Below are 21638 nucleotides of genomic sequence, written 5' to 3' on the forward strand. Positions count from 1 at the left end.
AAATTAACGTAACACCAATCAAGAAAAAACATTTTTACAACATATTTTTACCAATAAATCAATTTTTACGTAACTGTGTCCATTTATATTACAATATACTTAGAAAACGTACGAAATAACTGCCCAATAAGCAAGTCTTTTGAAATGTATATAAAGTATAGAGAATTTTCGCACGAACGAAGATTGAAAATTATGATGGTATAATGCAAAGAAACGCTATATTTGTTATGTAGTCATACAAACTATATGATATTTGTATATCTGTAAGTTACAACACTTTATTTTATATTTCTGTTTTCCTAGGAAAAAAACATCAAACATCGCTAGATACATTTTGAAATTTCATTAAATTGTAGCATTTTACCCTTTACTTCATTTATACAGTACGTAAGACATAATTAGTAAAACGAAAAAATAATTTTTAGATCACTCAATATCACCGAAATTTGTTCGTAATCTTGAGCTTCAAATCTTCATCTTTAACGTATCATACATAAGTATATTAGCGTAAACTTGACATATTGTTCGGCAATTAGTTCACAAGAGTTGTGAAGGATTCACAAAGTTTTTTTTCTTTCAAAATCATTTTCCGTCTAGCGTATTTTATTCACATGACTTTTTGTTCATCCTGTATAATATATCATATCTTATTTTCTTGCTACGGTACTGGTAAAAGAGCATTCATACCAACAGAGCGGCATCTCAAGTTATATCATACCACTACATTCAATCGAAATTACATCAACTTTTTCGTTCTTTGTTGACGATCGAGGCTCTTTTTTGTGTCGGTTAAACCGCAGGGAACTTTATATTTATCCGTGAATAAAAAAATGCATAAGTTGCTTAAAAATAATTCCCTAATGCAAGTTATAAATTATAAACACTTGCCTGTTATTTTCAGTCGCTATTTTATTTGCCAGTGAGTTTTCTTTGTTCGAAATCTCACAGGGATGTAACCATTTAGAAATATACACGATTGGAAAAACCAAATTGACAGTACATTTATGACTATGTCGCAATCGTAAAGATATTTACAAGTTCAAAATTAATTTTTCAATTGTATCTCATGTACAGTGTTTATTAAACAAAAACATGATTATGTTATAGCTAATTTATTTTTCTTCTCCATGAAAGTCGGAGATAATTATTTGTACACTATTATACTCTGTTATCAAGTATATTGCACATCATATTCAAACTTTTCGTTCAAGTCAATGATGTACTTTGAGTTATAAACAAAAAATATTTATTCAAATAAATTTAACTGCAAAGTTTCTTTCTTTGCGTTTCAACTGATTAAATATTATGAAAATATTTGAAAAGGTAATAATAAAAGTTAATGCCTATTGTATAGCTAAAATAGAAAATTATGTTCTCGATCGATATAAACATAATTTAAGCACTCGTGAATTAACATATTGATCAAAAATAATGCAATAGATAAAATTAAAAAGATCTATTTCTTATAAAAGTCCTTCTATTGAAAAATGAAACCCATTTGATTTTACGAGAGACGCATATAGAAGATATCAGTCAAGAAAAGGATGTTTCCTCGACTTTAACTATCGGCATATATAGGTAAGGCGAAAAACTATAAAATCACACTTTTTTTACAGTTCCGATTTGTAATTTCTTTAGTCCAAATCCAGTTTAGCCATACCTAAGCTACCTGTTTGCACTTTTGAAGTTTTCATTTTCTTTAAAGAAGTCACCAAATCGTTCATTGTTATGGGTCGCACAGCATCGTGAAACACTTCATCATCATTTCCACGCGTCGCACTAATGATAATAAAAAATTCCATTTCAAGTTACATAATTGATCATTTAAATAAAAATTAATATGATTTGAAAATAATACTTACTGAGAATTTCTGATATAGTCTCGAACACGATACACAGATGCATTTCTACAAAGTTCTTGCAAGTCTGACCCAGAGAAGCCATCAGTCATTCTTGACAGATGAAAAATACTGATGTCATCTGAAATCGGCTCATTTTCTAATATCAGATTGAGAATTTGTGTTCTTTGCATTTCATTCTAAAATATTCAAGTTAAAAAAATGTTACTTGGATCATTTTCCTCCATAAAATATTCATTAACAATTGAAAAACTTACAGGTAGGCCCACATGGAAAGTTGCCGGCATTCTTCTGAGAATCGCTCTGTCCAAATCATGAGGCCTATTAGTCGCTCCCATAACAATAACGGTACAAGATGGATCAGTGATCAAACCATCCCACAAAGACATAAATTGCGCTTTCATCATTGCTGTAGCTTCGTGATCTTGAGAGTTACGCACTCTCAAAAATGAGTCTATTTTCAAATAATTTGAAAAATTTTATCAAGTGCTATAGACTGATCAACAAATTATATTAGATTAAAATGATTGATGTGAGCTTACCAATTTCATCAATGAATATAATACATGGTTGGAGTTTGACTGCTAAAGAAAATACTGCAGCAGTAAGCTTTTGACTTTCTCCATACCACTTATCAGTTAATATACTGAGATCTAAATTTATAAAACAAGTTTTAGCTTCTTTGGCCGTAGCTTTGGCAATCATGGTCTTTCCACAACCTGGTGGTCCATGTAGAAGGACACCCTAGTATTTAAAAAATGTATTGATATAACACAGGTTAGCAAAATGTTGAGAACTCGAATGAAAGGGTCATTTTCAAACATACTTTAGGTGCTTGAGTTAACTGCGAGTCCTCAAATAACTCTTTCCTCTGGATAGGTAAGATGACGGTCTCCTGGAGTTCCTGAATAACGTGTTCCAAGCCGGCGATGTTATTCCACGAGACTTTGATATCCTTGGGGTCAACGAGATGACTAGCAATCATCATTTCATAATCAGTCAGTTGCTCGAGGTCAATGGATCTCGTCAAACTGACCACATCCGTAGTCGCTAGTTTTCGCAACTGTTCTTCTGCCTGGAATAATGACCAGTCAGTCATCGGAAAAATCAGGTTGGAAGTTTGCGTGAACGATAACAAAAAAAAAAAAAAATAGGTTATGTACAAGAGCGAGCCGCGAACGACCGGAAGAAGGGACTGACGCAATAGTACAAAACGTGATTTAGGTTTACCTTCTTCTTAGCCTTCCTCTTCTGCTTGTTATTAGGATCAAGTTGATTCATGATCCATCGCATACTGAAAAATCCGATCGCCGTCACGAAGGACAATCTTGCGAGAAGCATGAGCACCTCGTAGCGCGTAAACCCCGGCCCATCGGCCACGTTCATCCTGGCGACTGTTTTCTCTTTTACGAGTACGCCAATTGATGGTTGTTGCTTTAACAATCACTTACTAACGTGTGCTTGCCACAACTAATTAACTGCACATCATCGTGAATCGAGAGATGCTGCTGATACACAATCTTCTTCCTCGTCTCCTTCTTTTCGTTCTCTGCTGCTGCATTCGGCGTTGAAAGCACCACGCACTTGAATCCACGATAGATATATATGTATATTTAAGGCTCGGCCTCGGACGCGTCACTTTGTTCGATGGTGTTAGTGTGTCTTCTGGGGCTACTGTAGAAACCAGAAAGGAAGACAAAACAAATGTGATGAAATGAGTTGCGTCTGCGCAAACGAGATATATCGATAGTTTTTTCATCTTTTAAAATTCGTAGCGAGTTTCACATTGTCGGCTGTTGACAAATCGTAGCGCGAGATGAGATAGACGAGTACAAACTTATATAAATGTGTTGATGGTCGTTATGTGTAGAAAGAATATTTTGAAAGGTTAATAAAATTGAGTGTTAAGAGTCTGTGGTTAATTATGTGGAACTTAATTTGAATCCGATAGTGTAATTGACTTTCGTGATTTACACGCGTTTCCAATGGACTGTGAGCCATTGTGCAAAATAACTAACGGTCGCGTTGGCTAGATTTCAACAGGTCAATACAGGAAATTTTATTCGCTAAAATAATATTTTTAATGTTTGAAAGGTTGTCAAAATTTGTCTATATTTGTGATTACTTTTATACAAATAAGTGATATAGATAATAAGAGTTGGCGTTAAAAACTAATAAAAATTTTAATTGAGGTATTTGCATCTGTCAACAAAAAAATCGAGGAATTTCTCAAGGAACGCTGGATAAATGTTCGGGATCTTTACATTTTACCGAATGGGGATGAATTAGGCATGGTTTCGATTATCCCCAACTTAACGATTGATACTTTGCTTTACATTTACTAGGCTTTATTGAACACGCTCAATAGCATAAACATAAGTCGATCTCTCCCGCTCACCTCTGTCATTGCGATAATATCTGTAGAGATATACAGAGCGACACGTTAAGTAACTATTCTCTTAATAGCAAAAAATGCCTCATTTTTCAGCATATTCATCATAAAAAGTTACAAACTGAATGGAGCTGTTAAAAGCTTACAGAAAAAGCAAAATTCAAACGAAATTTAGCTACAATTTTGAAAATCTTTTGTTTGTTAGCAAGCCTGCAAATACGGAAAGTAAAGTTAGGAGTTATATATTTCCTTCTGGAAACAAGAATACTGGCATGTGTTGGACGCAAAAGTAATTTATCCACTAATTTCGTGCAACAAGAAAAAAATTAGGTCACGACTTGCGCGCTTATTGGAAAGTTGAAACTATTTGTTACGGCTAGATCGGACTTTGATAACGAATAAAGTTTCGAATAAATTCGAAATTCTTGTCGTTTGGCGCTGCGCTTAACACTTAGCGCAAATAAATCAAAGACTTACGGAGTTTTTGCTTCGATTTCCGTCAGCTGCTCCAAGATTTACAACGTGAATTTACGTGCACCAATCGCGGTTTTTCGATATTGTTCAGCTTGCGCCAAATATCGATTGCGTATTCGTTGAAACTATCGCAAGCAAAAATGATAAAAAAGATGAGTGTAAAGAAGCCTGTAATAGAATTGGTGATCTGAGCAGATGTCGAGAAGACACAAAAACAACTCTGTTGTCTCTTGAGCATGAAAACTTGAACGTTCGCACAAGCTTCTTTCCGCAAGATATGCACTCCGACTCGCGAAGCATGATACATTGCCTTAAGAAAAAACGGCGAGAGTACTTAATCCTCTATTCAAAAAGGAAAAAAACTCTGAAAAAAAGCTCTCTCTCTCTCTCTCTCTCTCTCTCTCTCTCTCTCTCTCTCTCTCTCTCTCTCTCTCTCTCTCTCTCTCTCTCTCTCTCTCTCTCAACAAAGTGGCTGTTATGTTGAAAGAGAGCGAAAAACGCATCTCTTTTGGGTGCTCGAAAAATTTCACTTCGGAGCACCGCTAGCAATGTTTGCCGTGGTGCACGCACTTTTCCTTGTCTTCCCGTTGCTTCTAGTCGCTCGAAAACTAGCAACTCTCCTGCTCCCCGCACTCACCTAATAAGATGATCTGCATAAAAATCCTATTATGGAATGGCCATTGCTTTTTGCTTTTTCTTTGCACGTTGTTTCAGTAATAAGGAGCTTGAGAGCTTTTTTCATTCTGTTCGCCAGTTTCCTCTCTTTCTTTTCTTCTTTTCGCGAGCAAAGAATTACTTTGAGGTGGAGACTCTATCCGAAAGTTAAAAAGATGGGTAAAGTGGTATTAAAGTATTTTAACGCGCGGTGAGGAATGTTCTTAGCCGAGTCGCTTGTATTTGAGAGTGGCAACGAGAGAAAGTCGAGCTGCAAGGAAATCGTTTCTATAATGAAACTTGCTATGGAAAACGGAAGTCTGTAAGCAGGCTTTGGCATCTGAATTTCAGCGCGGAAATCAAGCTGTCTTTGCGCGTTTATTGCAAAGCATCGTTTTCGGCTGAGATTTGCCAACTTGATTACGTCGCTTTGATCAACGGATCGTCCCGTTGATTCGAACGCCGTTGTCGTTCGCGTGGCTGGCAAGTTGTAAGCAGAGTGCTTTAGGAACGATGAGTTTTGTTCAGAACTGTCAACTGCACGAACGAATTCGCGGCAACCTTTCGCAGCGTTCCATCCATTATTTATTCATCGCAATCTGAGACATCTGCCAGCACTTGCTTCAAGCGTAATATTACTATTGCTCGTTTGCAAGCGTGCTTTTACAACATCTCTGAATCTAGTCAGAGAGGAAATCAGGTCGCGCTCGCAAGCTCCTTATTTCGCAGCATTAATTGACCCGTCATTTTCCTTTCATCGTTGCGCTTCTCTTTTTTGACTTTTGTTTAGCTTACAGGTTTCGTCTCGTCCTCCGCTTCAACACACACACACACACTCCCTCTGCTTTTGTATTCATAAAAAGTAATGGCGCATAATGGAGAGTAATATCATATTAAGGAAGCCTTGCCTCAGCGTCACGAAAAGGCGTTGCTTTATTTAATCCTAGACGGACGACCGTGCAAGGCGCTAAATATTTATGAGAGGAGACGCCTTCCACGGATATTGCTGCTGGTGAAAATTCTGCTCTCTTTCCTTCTTTTTACGTTGCGATGGACGCCGTCGGATTTTCTTTCCTGGAGACGGCTAATGAGCCTTTCCTTTATCGTAAGAATCGGTTTGTTTGTTTGCTCGTTTCGAAGTTGATTTTCACAGGAATATGTAAAGTCGACCGATACCTAACTGACGTAAGATGGGAAAGCTGTACGCGTGAATGTGAAAAGCCGCAAACAAGAAATAAAGAAAAACTGGAGCGATAAGGCGCGTAGATCGCGCGGTATTGTCATACATGCTCGGGGGGATCGAGGGAGGTAATGCACGACGACAAAATGGAGAATTAGCGCGTTGAGCGAGAATGTAGGACGGCGTCTCGTGGGCAAAGGAGTGTAATTGGCGATAATGGTCGGACCCGGGCTTGCGGGCTTGCGGGCTTGCGGGCTTTTTCAAATTTCCGCGCTGCTGGTTAATTAAGCTCGCTCGCGATGGCCAAGTAATAACGAGCAGCAGCCGAAACACGCGCGGGAGCTTACAACGACTAAATACTCTTATCCGAGAAGAGAAATGAAGCTTGCCGAAAGGGACGGTCCTTGGCGCCAGCCAGTAATGGCTGGCTTCGCGATTCCTGTCCTCCTCGCATATTGGCTTCTCGTTGGCGGCGCTAACGCATCTTATCGTCCCTCGTATTCGAGACACAAAAGCGCGCGAGCCCTCGACTCTAGCTCTGAAAGTCTTGTTCCGCCGAACAAAGTTGCTCGACGTGCGAAAGAGAGTGTGCAAGCGAAGCAGAGCCGCAAGGTCTATGCAAGAAGCTGTCCGAGCCTCTGCTCGGTGCAAATGGCGCGTGGCATGTGGCGTTTCTTGTCTTAATTATACTCGGAGGGCTTTGGCTGCTGTAGCAAGGCTCACCAGGCTACGACACCGAATAATCTTGCACTCTTGGCGCTGCATTGTCTCTTTAGTCTGGCGCTTTTAGAGTAAAGCATTAGTCGTCGTAGAGCCGCAGCAGCACCAGCTCTCGCTTGACGTAATTAACCTGTGGCTGTTGAATTAACATGACGCTCCGCAAAGTGAGAGCGCAATAAAAACTTACGCCTTGCATGCTTCAACGCTTCAACGTGCTTTGCGCTGGAAGCGTCGAGAGCGTGTGACCCCCCCCCCCCCCCCCCCCCCGCCCCCAACGCCACACTACTTACAACCTTCAAATAGCTGATTTGCAATTGTAGGTGTTGGACAATGTATCGTTTGGTTCTGAATATTCGATCACACCAACACTGCATCGTACGATTTTGTAGAAATATTTTTCAGCAATCTACTGCACGCACATGACAACTGCATTGCGTGCGGAAGCAAATGCATTGGCTAGTTTAAAAAATTGTCAAAACACACTTTAGCGATTTGATGCAGTATGCGATCAAGTGTTGGAACGCTTTCATGGAATTCCCAGTGCTTTACGCTTACTCTGACAATCAAACGATTAACGCTAGCTCCAGATTATCTTTATATTCGTTCACTTGAAAATACTCTCTGTTAAATGCGTTGTTCAGCGAAAGTAGGTCAAAATGTTCTAGACTTTCTTCACTGCACAGCCTTCAAACGAAGAGAAAAATATAGTTTTTATCCTAATTTGTAATCAGAAATAGTCCTCTTGGTAAAATAGCGGAAAAGTCGAGAGAGAAAGAGAGAGAGAGAGAGAGAGAGAGAGAGAAGAGGACGCTCGTAGCCCTTTACTTCCGAAGACCGAAGATAAAGACGGCGTGGCAGCAGCAGAAGCTTTTTTAAGCACTGTTGTCGTTGTCTCACGATTGTCGTTGATCGTGAAAATGCGGAATAACGTGTCTAATGGATTCTCTTCTTTGACTAGAAATTGAAGAAAGAGAAAGAGGGTGAGAGATAGAGGGTGAAATTTCTTGCTATTCTTTTTTGTCGTTATTTTCCTCTTTTTTTTTATTTGTAATATAAGTATAAAAACAAACATACTTCGTCGCTCGTAAACACTAAACGATATACTCGAGATCAACATAGTGTATATATGTATAAATTAGAGAATTATTTACAGATCTGTGGCTTCCTTGTAAGTCCGTAAACGTGGTGCGTACATCTACGTTGAGATAACGCCCTGCCGACGATACCTGTGAACGATGAGTGGTAATCTCTGTTTTTAAGCACCTCCCAAAGTAGTGTACGTCATCCTCTTTGGAAAGACACTCAAAAAAATCTACGAAGCTTAATGTAAAATACTAGTGCAGAAAGGCAATAGGATGGCAGTCAAGCTGGTAAGCATTGCGACAATGTTGACGTGAACGTTGTTTGACGAATTGCAGGCATCCTCGGAACACGAGCATTCCTGCCAGTACACACCATTTTCGTAGACGCCCCAATTGCAGACGCCTGTCACACCTGTGCTCGCCACTGAGGCGCACCTTCGTATCACCTGCCTCCACCTGCCGTCCCCTAAACAGATTTCACATTTGTTTAATAACACTTTGTATTTGTTGGTTTGTTTATTTTTATTGGTTAGGTTTAGTAGCGATTCAACAAAAGTGAACTCGTATACGCTTCCATTGAAGAATTAGGCGTGGCCAGCGTGGTTAGTGGTCTCAGTGAAGTGACGACAATTTCGCTCGCAGTTAATACGATTGTCATTGTTCAGAGGAAAATTATCGCTTCAATTCGAACGAAAGTGTCTTACTGTCGATCATTTTGGACAAACGAGTTAACGGGGGTTGATGCTATGCTCGACAGTAAGGTTATATTGAGAAGTCCGAAAGCGATTTTTTAAAAATAAACATAAGTTCTCATGCTCGTTACAAGACAGACGGGTATGGTACTTATAACAAGTAACCAAACGAAAAGTCAAAGCGCACTCACAAATAAATCCGCGTGGGCTCTGCTGAGTAAGCTTGACGCAGAAGGTGCCAGGCATTTTTGACTCATCGCTGTTGCACTCGACAGGAATGTTTCTCTCCTTATCGAACGACGTGTAAGCACCGCAAACATCTTGACCCTCAGGATCAGTATCACTGCTGCACTGGTAGCATTTTATCGCGGAACCGCCTGAAAAGCAACAACAACAACTTTCTATTATCGTCTTTCATCTGCATATTAGCTTTCACTCGCATGTTTAATTTGCATCGATATCGTAATCGAGCGCTCATCGGCAATCAGCCGAACGAGGACGCTCGCACGGTTTCACCAAATTAAACAATGTTTTCCAACTGAAAACACTTAGTATTCTCGTTCTTCCGCGCGCGTATCCAACATGGCGGTACACCTACACCACACGCGACTTGATGCGCACAGGTAATCATGACAAAAGCAAACACAGTCGGTCGACAAAGAAGCGATAAACAAGATTATTTGAATGGATCAGACCTGTGACGAGGGCGGTAAGTACCGCGAGGATTAGAATGGAAGCACGTCGCGAGTCCGGCATCTTCGTTGCTGGCGAACAACGACTGATCGCGCGTATATGCTATAGTCGCAACTACATCAACGTCACTCTCGGGCGTTGTTCCGCTGGTTGCTCGGCAGACCGACTCTCCCACCTGACCGAGGAGGCTCTCTTATGTGGTGAGAGCGCAGTCACGCTTGCCATTCGTGCAGGCGCTTTCATGCATCTTTCTTTACGAATTACATATCCATTTTCACGTTCTACGAGGTACGCGCATCAGTAGAGATTGCACGCTCTTTCCGAATGTTATTCATTCGGATATGCAGACGAATATTTTAATTACGACAATTATAGTTACTGCCAGTTCTTATGACGTACAAATTCGAATCGTTTAAAATGAACGATTACATTGACATTTTTATTTCATCAAAATAACTGAATTTTTTCTATCTGAGCAGCCATTTGTTACAATATATGATGAAATAAAGGAAATATACATATTGGAATCCTGAAAACCACCCCTAACATAATTTTAACCAGCCAATATCGTTAGGATTGGTATTTTCTTGTTGTATCATTTTCCTACCCATAGCTAACAAATCAATCGGGTAGTTTTATAAAGTCTACAGTTGGCGATTAAATGCAAAACAAGCTTCACTCAAGACCCAGCAACCCTAAAGAACGACTCATAATAGCGTACATGCTAGCTGACGTAACTACTATCACGCGGTTAACATTTTATTTTTACTTATTGTCTAAGAATTATCAATTTTTAGACAATAATTAGACAATTAAGGAATTAGCTTCGAAGACAGTGTTGACTTGCAGCATTATGAAAAAAAGCTGTCAAGGGAATGAGCAACAAAGCTGTGAAATTCTAAAGTTATTGTCAACTCTCATGTACTAGTCTAGATACATTTATTTCTAATACAACTAAATGATATTTATTCAAAAGAAAATGTAAAAACCAGTAAAATACTTATGAAAGCTTCTAAGGACTAAATTTACATTGGTTAAGATCTGCACTGATTATGAATAAAATTGTCATCAAAGCAAGCAACAAAGTTAGAAAATTCTAAAGTGGATACGTTTAATGCCATTATTACGCATATAATTGTTAAATTATTATTTTCAAAGATGAATTTTTCACTTTATTTTATAAAATATATATTTATCTTATAAAATACAATAATACTGAAAAAATGCGTATTAGTAAAAACAGTTTCACGTTTTCTAATTTCTAATTTATCACATCGAAAACTGCAATAAAAAATCATTTAATTCTTTTTAACTATGCGAGTCAAATCATTATTATTACACGCTTATATATTCGAATGAAAATGGCAATATTACAAAATGTACTTCAATCTTATACATTAATGTAACAATCAGCTTATCAAATCAGAGTATTAGTAATAAAAAATAATTAGAACAATCGTTTTTACGAAATATTGTTTTTATGAAACGATTTACTTTAATTTGTAGCTAATTTCATAAAATGAGTCTTATTTATTTACTTTCATTGTTTTTAAAATGACTTGTATCAATTATGATAAATTGAATTTTGATTATTAAAATCTCAATTCAATCTCAATCAATCAGATCACGAATAAAATACTTCAACGTGATATCTATATCACTATTTTATAAGATTGTACGGTGCCGCTCTGCACACACCTTATCCATAAATAATCTAAGTACTTCCATTTTTTTTCATCTATTATTTCAAAGTATGTGAATTTTTTAAAACATTGCTATCCTTGAATTAGAACATTTTTCAATCGCAATTTTCTCTGTTAATTGTTTGAAGCCCCGTTGGGCATTGGTTAGATTATTTTCAAGTAATTCGTCTTACATTTTGTCCAAAGTGTTTATTTCTGCCTTTTGAGATGTGATTTTTTATTGCGGAGAATCTATTTCCTTTAAAAATTGATCTCCCAATTCATAAATTGTTATCCTCGTCCAAATATATTTTTCATATGAAAATATATACTCCTCTCTTCTGGTATCTATTTTATAAGCTATTTTTCACTTTTTTTTTAACGAATATTCTTTTATGAACTTCGATTCCTTGTTGTATACTATATTTTTGTAATGTATCATTAAAAAATTTCTTTTAACGAAAGAAATGTTTAGGTAGCGTTATTAGTGAGCACATGGACAAATGTACCTCTGTAGCCATAAAAGTAGAAGATTATTTGAAAGGTTCGCTTTACCCGGAAAAACTTTGATAATACGACGAATTTTGATCGCGAGGCTCTTGTGTTTAGCATAAAAGCTAATTCCCTGTAATGGGTTGTTCAGAAACTTGGCCGATACAATTATGAAAAAGTTTCGGGGGTAGATCTATCGTAAAATTGGAGTGCAACCGTAAAGCACGCGATAAAGAATTTATACCCCGCAGAAATTGGAACGCGCGCATTCGAAAAGTTTAATGAAGCCGTATAAAATGCAAATGAAAATGCGAAATTTCGAACGAAAAGCTGGTGCCTCTTTTTCTTTTCGGAAAATGTTAATTTACAGGTGTTCAACAGCGCTCACCACCAAGTTTCCGCATTTAGATAAGAGCAGCCCAACCCAACCTAACGCCACTGCTTTTTTTACGAGTCTCGAGGGTTGGTGATTCTCTTTTTTCAAGTTTCATTGCGCGTGGGCTTTCTTCGCGATACGACTGCGAGAGGATGGAAAAGTTTGAACTGCGGTCTCATTGAACAATTTGCGAGAACTTGTTATAACTCAGATTTTTTCCTTTTTACAACAACACGATATGATAGGGTTGGTAGAGCTACGTCGAAGCGCACTAGTTTAAGAATGCCTTTTACACTTTTGGAGAGTAATTCAAATAGGTCTTGATTAGGTAGATGAACACATCCGCATATTGAAGATGGGATGATGAATTGAAAATAATCGGCGCGTTCGCTCACCGAAAAGAAAAAAATAACGCTTGCGGATAAATCTAAGAAGGAAACTGTAGATAATGATACGAAGTACTCCGACAGCTATTATTTATCAGAAGAAATAACTCCACACGGAAGAAGTTGAATGCACGTATATAACGCGACTATCGCTCGCGCACGTCAGCATGGAAGCATGTATCTCATAAGTTAGTCTGCGCACGAAGGAATCTATATACTTACAATCGAAGTGGATGAAGGTGAACACGCGTGAGAGATAAAAAGCACAGAGTAATCTGTAATTGGCGTGGATAGGCGATATATCGAAGCGACTCAAAAGCCAAAGTGGAATGTCATTGTTGCTCGACTCTGTACAGGCAGCATTGTTGCACCTAACTAGTTTCGGCTAATGCCTGTTTTTGTTCATTAGTTCCGAGTCTAGCGAGAGGGAGCTTGCACTTTATCACCCATCGGATACTTTAGCCTGCGGTAGTGCGCCCGGCCTCGTTGCTGTTACCAATCTGGACTCCTGTTACTGCTAATTTGACGATTCTTGTGGCTGCTCATTTTTTCTTTAAGAAATTCGAAGAGGGGCTTTCTCAGGTTTATCAAGTAACGAATCCGTTTGCCATTTGTTATTTTGATTGCTCTTCGGTTCAGTAAGAGCTAGGACAAGTATGAGTGTTCGAGCCAGCAAATTGCTATGTAAGACACGCAAAGCTCGTTCTCGACAAATAATCCGGCGCTCGCCAGCTGCATAATGACAATTTGGCGAGTATTCACAAAGTAGCTATCTCGGATGTTTTCCGCAGTGAAAATTTAATCGGCGATCTGGTGGAGTAAACTGGTGTTAGGTTAAAGTGATGCACAACACTATTACAGTGTCGAGTTTATTTTATTTTCTTGACGATGACAGGCGAATGACACAATTATCTAATCGTTTTAGACGATGAGAGCGCTCACACTCACTTGATACCTTAAAAACGGTGGGGGGCTAAATTCACCCGAGATGAGACGCCCTCTGGTGACGACGTTACATGCACGTTGTCAAATATTCAACTCCCTGTTAGTACTCGTGCGGAATTCCAAAAAGAAGTCAATGCCAAACTCGGCTGGAATTGCAAATAACTGACTAAGAAATTCCTGTGCATCCATAGATATTGACATCCAAGTATGGGAAACAAAAACTGTTGCCGTTAACAATGAGACGATTTTAAAGAGCCGGAACCGCGAGATTGGCAACAACGCGGGTTGACCGAAAGTATCATTGCATTGGGAAATGATGCGTGCGATATTTCGCCGCTTTATTCAAAAATAAAAGCCCCGAGAAAAGCCGGCGCGTCGGCGAGAAAAGTAAGCACTGTGGCACGCGCGGATCATGGCAAAACGACTGGCCCATAAAAAAGGGCTCGTTTTAAGGATATTTTATTGCGGGCCATTAGCAAACTGAGGAGCGCGCGACACAGCTCCCTTTTTCTAAAAGAAAGGAGAAAGAAGCCTCGAGCATTCAGATCGAGAAAAAAGACGCTTCCCGAGGGACTGAATGTTAGCTCCGAGGGATGGATTGCCCTTGCAGCTGGCTATATGGTATATATAAGGCCGACTGCCATAGATCATAGCGGCGCTTTGAATAATTTACGCAGCAGCGTCGGCTGCGTGTGCAGTTGTCAGTTAACGCCCTTTTCCCGCCGCCTGCTTTCTCCTTAATTTTTCATATCCTTGCGCGCGCTCTCGAGTTTACCATTGCCAAGCTATGCCCGCATTAGATATCGCCCGTGAGGATAGCAATATCGCGGCCTCGCCATGAATTCTTCACAAGACAGACCAGAGCTCGTGGACTTGGACTTCTCTTCTCGTCTCCTGGCCTCCTGTGCATGCTTGCCTCTTTGCTCTAGAGAGCGATGCAAAAATTATGCCTCTTACGCGCAATACTGCACCAAATCAACGAAAACAGCGAAAATTTGGTGAAAACCTAACGAGTTCGTATTGCAGCTTGCACGATAAACAAGGAATATCCGTAAACGACAATGACATTTTAATATTACCATGAGTTACTTGGGTTGAATCCAAGAAGATTGCTTTCAAATACGATCTTGCTCGCTTTCATTTTTTTACATTTTTAAATTATGAACATTTCAAATACAATAAATGGAACGGACAAGTAGATAACTCAAGCTTAAATGTGATCAAATATTGGGCGAAAAAAGAAGAAAACTGTATGGCAATTCTACACAATTGCTTTAGGATTTAAACAATTTTTTAAATGCAAGTTTTTTATTCAAATTAAACTGTTATAATATGGATGCGTTTACATAGCCTCGCACTGATAAACTACAAAGCTCAGTGAGAATTGTCAATTTATTGATAATATTTATTAAATGTTTTCATAATTAGCCTACGAAGCCTTCAAAAATCGTCAAAAATTGATGAAAATACATCAATAGTGATTACCTCCAACGAAGTAACGAAATACTTCCAACGAAAATGAATAAGTACAGAGCGTTGTCGACGAACGTAGCGTACATTTTGTCAAGAAATCCAACCGGGTGGGATAAAAAGAAAGAGAGAAGAACGAGTAGTAGGTTATTATTAAGGTCATCGCGGAGATGAGAATTCCAGTCCATACATCACGAAGTGTCTTTGAGAAGTCGTTAATATCCCGTGCGCGCATACATCCTCACACAACACGTGCACAAATGTTTGCTATATATCGTTGCGGTCCGATGCGTATACGTATAGCAGTCGTTAACCTGCTTTCGGAATGGCCGCATATCAGCAAAGCCGACTTTTTCGGTTTTTTTCTATTTTGTTTCAGCTCGTAATTTTTTTCGAACTTTTCGCCCTCTCACCCTCGCGGAGAACGTCACCGGTAAAGTTGAACCCTCGTTATCGTGAATTCGCTCGTCGTCATGTCGTCGTCGCGAAGAGAAAAGCCTAATACCTCGTCTTATTTGACTTATTCGACTTATCTCCCCTTCTTATTGCTCCTCGTTAGAAGCTCTCCTTTTGCGGCTGAATCTCATTAAAATGATCTTGGCTGACTGCAAGTTCGCAACTCTTCTCTTTGTAAACGACGACTGTGCAATATATTGGCGTAAAATTTATGCTGCGCCCTCTTCGCGACGCCGTACGCGAGCACGCGTTCGCGCGTGTGACATTTGATGAATATTTGATAAATTCGGTGGGCGTCGGTGCAGTCAGGACTCGGACCGTTTATACCGACTGGAAATTGCAAATTCTCTAACAGCGTACTGCACGGACGTATGGAGGAGGAGGGGGGGGGGGTGCTTCGCTCTCTCTCTCTCTCTCTCTCTCTCTCTCTCTGCCTCTGTTCTGAAAACGTTTAAGTAGACTTAAGGCTATTGATGCTACGCAACGTTGCTTCGCTCTTTTTTCGATCATGTGGTCGAAAAAAGTTTGCTCGTTGTTTTGCGTTAAACTCTCGAGCAAAGTTTTTTTATGAAATCCTGTGCGATTGCAGCTTCGGCTCGCAATGACTTATCTGAGCAAAGCAAGGAACGCGGAGGTTGTGCCGAAAGCCAAAACCAAATAGCCCACTCTGTCTCGATTGAACGAAGAAGGACGATGAGCTGAGGAACTGCAGCGACTCAAATGGCTTGCGAAAATTGGAAAGTCAATCGTGGGGAGGAGTGCAAATAAACCACGAGCAAAGAGAAAAGTGTACTGGCATGGAATAATTCATGCAGCATATCCGAGGTGAAACGATCCATATATCGTCTGCTCTTGGCCCCGCTGGCGTTTTCCCGTCTACGCCTGGGCTAGGCGCAGTGGCAAGTAACACTCGTCGCGACCAGGCGCCTGCGACTGGAGGAATGGGAGTCAAGTGCGCGGTTTGCGCGCGCAAGCCGATGCCGATGAAATATTCAAGGTGCCTCGAGGGCGCGGAGCCGGGCGTCAGCGCCGACGCCGCTTCGCGGCCGGGGCGCTTTTGTCCGTTTGTAAACCGACCAGCGCTGGACTGTTTTACCGAGAACGTTGCGCGTGTGCGAAGCAGGATGAACGCCCTCTTGTCCACTAGCAAATTCTTGCCCTCGTCGTGCAACGCTCGCTGTCCAGCTTTCTAAGCTGCGCGCGATATCTCAGGCTGCGGCTATCTGTGCTTTTTATTTTGTTGAAAAGTTGACCGCGCAAGTGCGAAAACGACTCGCTGCCGAGCCTAATAGGGCGACCCGCGCCGAGGCATTGTTCAAATTGATGGATCACCTTTGTTTGACGAGCGCCTTTTTTAACGCCTGTCAGCTGGGCAAATGAAAAGCATTGCACTGGTTCTCGCGCTGAACCGAACGATCAGCCTGGACTTAGGGTTGCGTTTAAAATTAAGCTCACAAAACAGTGCCTGAATGTTATTCCGCTTATAACATTTGTCATGACTTTTCTCCATCTAATTTTGTTCGTCCAAACGTGTTTTTAGCAATTTCTTTTCTGTAATAATGATAAATTACCAATGATGACCATTTATAAAGTTTTGAAAATAATCTAATAATGATGTTCCTCTCGTAAAATCTTTTTTCAAGTTTTTTCTTTTATTCAGCAATTCGATTTAACTGTGGAACTAAAGTATTGCCGTAAAACTTGGCTATGTAATTATGACTTCGATGAACGAGACAAAGCATATTCAAACGGCACAGAAATTACTTATAATTTTCACGCAAAGCAGAGTATCGTTAGTTCACTGATTAGACATCAAACACTCGAGAACGCACGCGGAATCTACATAACTAGCTGGTGGAGAAATGAGTTTCGGCGAACTAGACGCTCATGCAGCTGAATATTAAGCGAATTCAAGTGAAAGATATTGCGACTCAATGTGTGCGCTAAATTTCAACCATGCTCAATTATTGTTGAAACTTGACTGTTGGGTGATTCCAAAAAATTGGAAGAATGAAATAACGTTTTACGTACCGAGTAAATCTTAACGACATCAGTGCCCAATACTGATACGAACAAACTCTCTAAGCTAATCTATTCCGTGACTTATCTGTGCTATTTGTACTTTAGAGAAAAACGACGCTTCGTTCATATAGCCAGTCTTCATCATCGTCGCAAAAGCCAATTAAGCACGGCATTGTTCCCTTTTATCAACGCGGCTCGGAGGCACAACTCGCACTCCTCTTACAGCCGCTAAAATGGCAATCAAGAGAATGGATAGTTTGCGTGCTCGGGATTTTCACGAGAAGCCGTACTGATTTTTTCCCCGAGAGAACGCGAAAATAAGGCAGACTTTTTTCTTTTCTCATCGTCTCGCGCCATTAATTTGTTTAAATGATTCATACGGTGGAGAGAAACGTGACCCGTTTCGCTTTTCAAGTCCATCGAGCAAACGTTAAGCTTTCACGAGCTTTATATGCGGGCACACCTCGTTAGCGAATCATTAGCGAGTCTTCTTCGTTGCACATAATTGCGCACGCGGCAAACTCGTCACCTACGAACGCGGCATGCCACGAGCGAGAACAGTTTTCCATGCTGACTGGTCCTACTAAAAAATGTACGAGACAGCTACTTAATTTTTGTAGACTTTTCTTTTTGTTGGTTTATGCTAATGACCACCGGTAGTTTATTTTTTCACCTCTTCTTTCTCTCTTTGCTTACTTTGAACGCTTCAAGACTAATCTTTGATAAAGCAAAGCAAGGCGCTCTGAAGTTAAATCAAAACCCCCAAGATTGTCGTAGCACAGTGGTCATCAAGAGACAAAAAATTGAGCGAGCAATAAGGTTGGCGCTCAGTTGGGTCGCTCGGAAAAACCGTCACGTACCGTTTTCAAAGCTTCTCTCTCTCTCTCTCTCTCTCTCTCTCTCTCTCTTGCCTAGTTCCGCACCGTCGGGTCACACGCGAGCTAAAAGGTGAAGCGAAGGCGCGGCGACAAAGAGCAGATCCGTCTGTATGGTACTGATATCGCGAAACAAAGTTTTTGGCCGCACGAGATTTGCAACCAGCAAACTAATTTCACGCGCGTCCAAAGTTTTTTTTAGACGCCCACGGCCGTCTCGCGAGTGTATTATGCATGGCGTCATGTGTGTAGACAATATACACGTTAATGTGCACGCCTGTCATACCTGCCTGCTTGTGGGTTATTGGCCGACTATGGTGTGTGCCTGTTTGTTGCAAAAGCAGCCTCCTTGTTTCAACGAGGCTGCGCTTTATGGTTTGTTTGCATCACTCGTTTATCGTGCTGAAGCGTTGCTATCTGACTTTGTGATGAGCTTGAGCTACGAAAATTAAATGCTTCAGGCAATTATGCTAGGATAAGCAGAATCGTTATACAGTTAACTACTAGCGAAAGTTTGATTAAAATTGTGGCTTTTATATGAAATAGTAATAATGTCTGTTACGCATTACTATTTGGTACATTTAGATAAAGCAAATTAGCCATAATTGCTGCGGCGTTATATTTTAATACATGCTTACCCAAATCACTCGTTGAAACGAACAATTAAAAAAATAATTAGCGTTCTTATCAAGTAAAACGTCAAATATTAAAAAAATGAAATAGTAAATAAATAAAAGACGTTTCAGCTTTTATTGCTCGTCATCAATATAATCCCATTCGGCTCTCGTTCGCTGAGAAGAGAGAGAGGGTCAGCTATATGGCTTGCAACGTTGAGATCGATCGCAGTGGAAATCCCACCTTCTGGCAAGCAGGTAAAGCTTCTCATTCTCTTGCTGCAGTGAAACAGAGTATGTGCAAGGGAGAGGGGCGGGGGGCAGCGTTGTGACCGTTGCCGCACGTTCCGACCTAACGGCCACCACGGTAACTTTAAAAATCGACATCGACGTCACTATCTTGCTCTCTTTGTTTTTTATCTTCGTTTCCACGTTTTATGATTTACGGGGCTGGAAAAAATTTGGATCAGCTTGAAAGCTTCATTAGACCGATTTTCCGATTTTCTATTGAGTAAGTGGACCGGATATTTTAGTTTTTTAAAGATCGCTTTAGTCATCATTTTTATTTTTACAGTAGAAGAAGTACACGGAGAATATTATCCCGTAAATATTGCAGAGATGGCCATAGTAAAAATTACGGTGATGAGTCTGTCAAAGTTTAGGTACACGTAAGTTGGATATTGTAGAATCTTTTTAAAAATTGTCACGGCGTCGAGTTCCGGCTAAGTGCATAAATGGTACAAAAATTTGACATCGCGGGTCCTTCTCGACTTACATTTTTCTTGCTCATCTGCAATGTCGATTTTGTCGGCAAAGAAGGGATTTTTTTAGTTCTGCATAAGTAATCGAAATAATTAATCATAGTCGTAAGTATTTGAAATCTTCCGAAATATGTTTCAAATTTGAATCTCTTCAGTAAAAACTTTTACGATACTTGAGATTCAAATCTGGCAAATAAATTAATGTATTACAATTATAATAAAAAGTATAACATGTTCAAAACATTCTCTAAAAAGAAATCCAACTTCGGAATATATTTCGGAAGATTCCAAATACTTACGACTACTCAGAAAGGCAAAATTTCAAAATGAAAAACACCCAAAAACGCGATAGTATATATCTGTAAATTTTCAAAGCGCTGAATCGGAATCTGGCTTCCGAATTGATCCGTCACCTAAGATTCTCGAGATATTCTAACCTAAACCACCGTGAATGAATTTTTTTTCTAAAAACAAGTAGAGTCATGACAAAGCAACACTCGTGCCTATTAAAATCCATTTTTCGAATTAGAGTGACTTTTTTTTTCATTTAAGTTAAGTACTTTAGTTTTTGAACCCCATAATTGCCTTAACGTCCGACATCTGTAACCTGCGATTTTAATGTCGTTGCGAAACTGTTGAAATACTTATCATTTCAGCAATGATATCTCGATATAAAAGAAAGATATCTCTAATACAAAAATGAGGTTTAAAAGGCAAGAGTTCTACTTTGTAATGGTTTTACTGGTATTAAAAAAAAATTATTCAGTGTTATATAATCTCAAACAGCAAATAATCGTGATTTTTGTACTTTTCGGTTAGGATATCTTGAGAACCTTAGGTGAAGGATCAATTTTGAAGCCAAATTCGGATTTAGCTTATCGAGTACCTTCAGAAATATACTATCGCGTTTTTGGATTTTTTTTGAATGTCGGACTGTGCTATTATGAACTAATTTTTATAAAAATCACTTCTTTGCTAACAAAATCGACATTGCAGGTAGACATGGAGAATGCAAGTCGAGAAGGACCCCTGATATCAAATTTTTTCACCTAGCTGGAACTCGACATCATGCTAGTTTTTTAAGATTTTTTTCGACAGCGAAAAGTGAGGTTACGGTGAAATTTACGGTGATGGTATAATAAAAATGACAACGGATCTCCAGAATGTTTACAAGTTTTTTTTGTAAATTTTCAGTGCTCTAAATATTACGGATTCATCGTCGTCAAATTGAGGTAAGTTTTAAATGTAATAAAGATTAACTGCTGGTCACCATGTCTCTGCATTACCGTCTGTCACAGTAATTTTTCCAATCAAGTTTTTCCGCCTGTACTAGTGTAGGGTTTATTGAACGATTTTATAACATTATTTTGACTAGATCATGTATTAGGATTCAGATCATGACTAGATTCGAATGTATTCAGACTGTTGTTTAATTAGCAATAAAAAGTATCAATGATGTCCGATGACTAATCTGAAGACATTGTTTCCCAAAGCTAGTGCCATCAAAGATAGGCAAGCTCAGACTTTGCTAAGTAATAAAATCGCGAGAAACAATACAGTCCGTATGGATACACGGCTCTCTCATCTGCAGCTGCACAGCGAGTGAAGTTGCTTGCTCGTCAGACCAAATTTCACGCAACTCTGCGCGGCTACGAAGCAGGTTGACTATTAAAGGTTACACATTCTGCTCTGCTCTGCTCTTAGCCGCATACCCGTACACACGCTCGCAGATACTTGTCCTCGTGACTCTCGAACATGACACACGACTCGGCTAATTGCGAGGCAGAGAGCAGCGCGAGGATTCCGTCGCCAT

General features: G+C 39.6%; 2 protein-coding genes across 2 annotated transcripts; both read right to left on the reverse strand.

Annotated features, from left to right (window-relative positions):
- Positions 1 to 891: 891 nt before the first annotated feature.
- LOC131666800 (outer mitochondrial transmembrane helix translocase) lies at positions 892 to 3509 on the reverse strand. The gene is made up of 6 exons (XM_058939730.1): positions 3090 to 3509; positions 2686 to 2934; positions 2402 to 2603; positions 2117 to 2313; positions 1863 to 2038; positions 892 to 1779 (listed from the first exon to the last, which is right to left on the reverse strand). The coding sequence occupies exons 1-6, from the start codon at positions 3243 to 3245 to the stop codon at positions 1635 to 1637; spliced, it is 1125 nt and encodes a 374-aa protein (XP_058795713.1). The 5' UTR covers positions 3246 to 3509; the 3' UTR covers positions 892 to 1634.
- A 4794-nt stretch (positions 3510 to 8303) lies between these two features.
- LOC131666828 (protein quiver) lies at positions 8304 to 9885 on the reverse strand. The gene is made up of 3 exons (XM_058939790.1): positions 9749 to 9885; positions 9245 to 9430; positions 8304 to 8827 (listed from the first exon to the last, which is right to left on the reverse strand). Exons 1-3 carry the CDS (start codon positions 9807 to 9809, stop codon positions 8601 to 8603), a joined length of 474 nt encoding a protein of 157 aa, XP_058795773.1. The 5' UTR covers positions 9810 to 9885; the 3' UTR covers positions 8304 to 8600.
- Between the last annotated feature and the right edge of the window lie 11753 nt (positions 9886 to 21638).

Source organism: Phymastichus coffea, unplaced genomic scaffold, assembly GCF_024137745.1.
Source record: "Phymastichus coffea isolate CEN01 unplaced genomic scaffold, Cenicafe_Pcof_1.1 PCOF00061, whole genome shotgun sequence".
Lineage (NCBI taxonomy): Eukaryota > Metazoa > Arthropoda > Insecta > Hymenoptera > Eulophidae > Phymastichus > Phymastichus coffea.

Coding starts and splice junctions, on each gene's coding strand:
- LOC131666800 (XM_058939730.1), bottom strand. CDS start 3,245: ATGAACGTGGCCGATGGGCCGGGGTTTACGCGCTACGAGGTGCTCATG. Junction 2,039..2,116: donor CTTTCCATGTGGGCCTACCT/GTAAGTTTTTCA, acceptor TGAATATTTTAG/AATGAAATGCAAAGAACACA. Junction 1,780..1,862: donor GACTATATCAGAAATTCTCA/GTAAGTATTATT, acceptor TATTATCATTAG/TGCGACGCGTGGAAATGATG.
- LOC131666828 (XM_058939790.1), bottom strand. CDS start 9,809: ATGCCGGACTCGCGACGTGCTTCCATTCTAATCCTCGCGGTACTTACC. Junction 9,431..9,748: donor ACTTACCGCCCTCGTCACAG/GTCTGATCCATT, acceptor GTTGCTTTTCAG/GCGGTTCCGCGATAAAATGC. Junction 8,828..9,244: donor GAGCCCACGCGGATTTATTT/GTGAGTGCGCTT, acceptor AAATCTGTTTAG/GGGACGGCAGGTGGAGGCAG.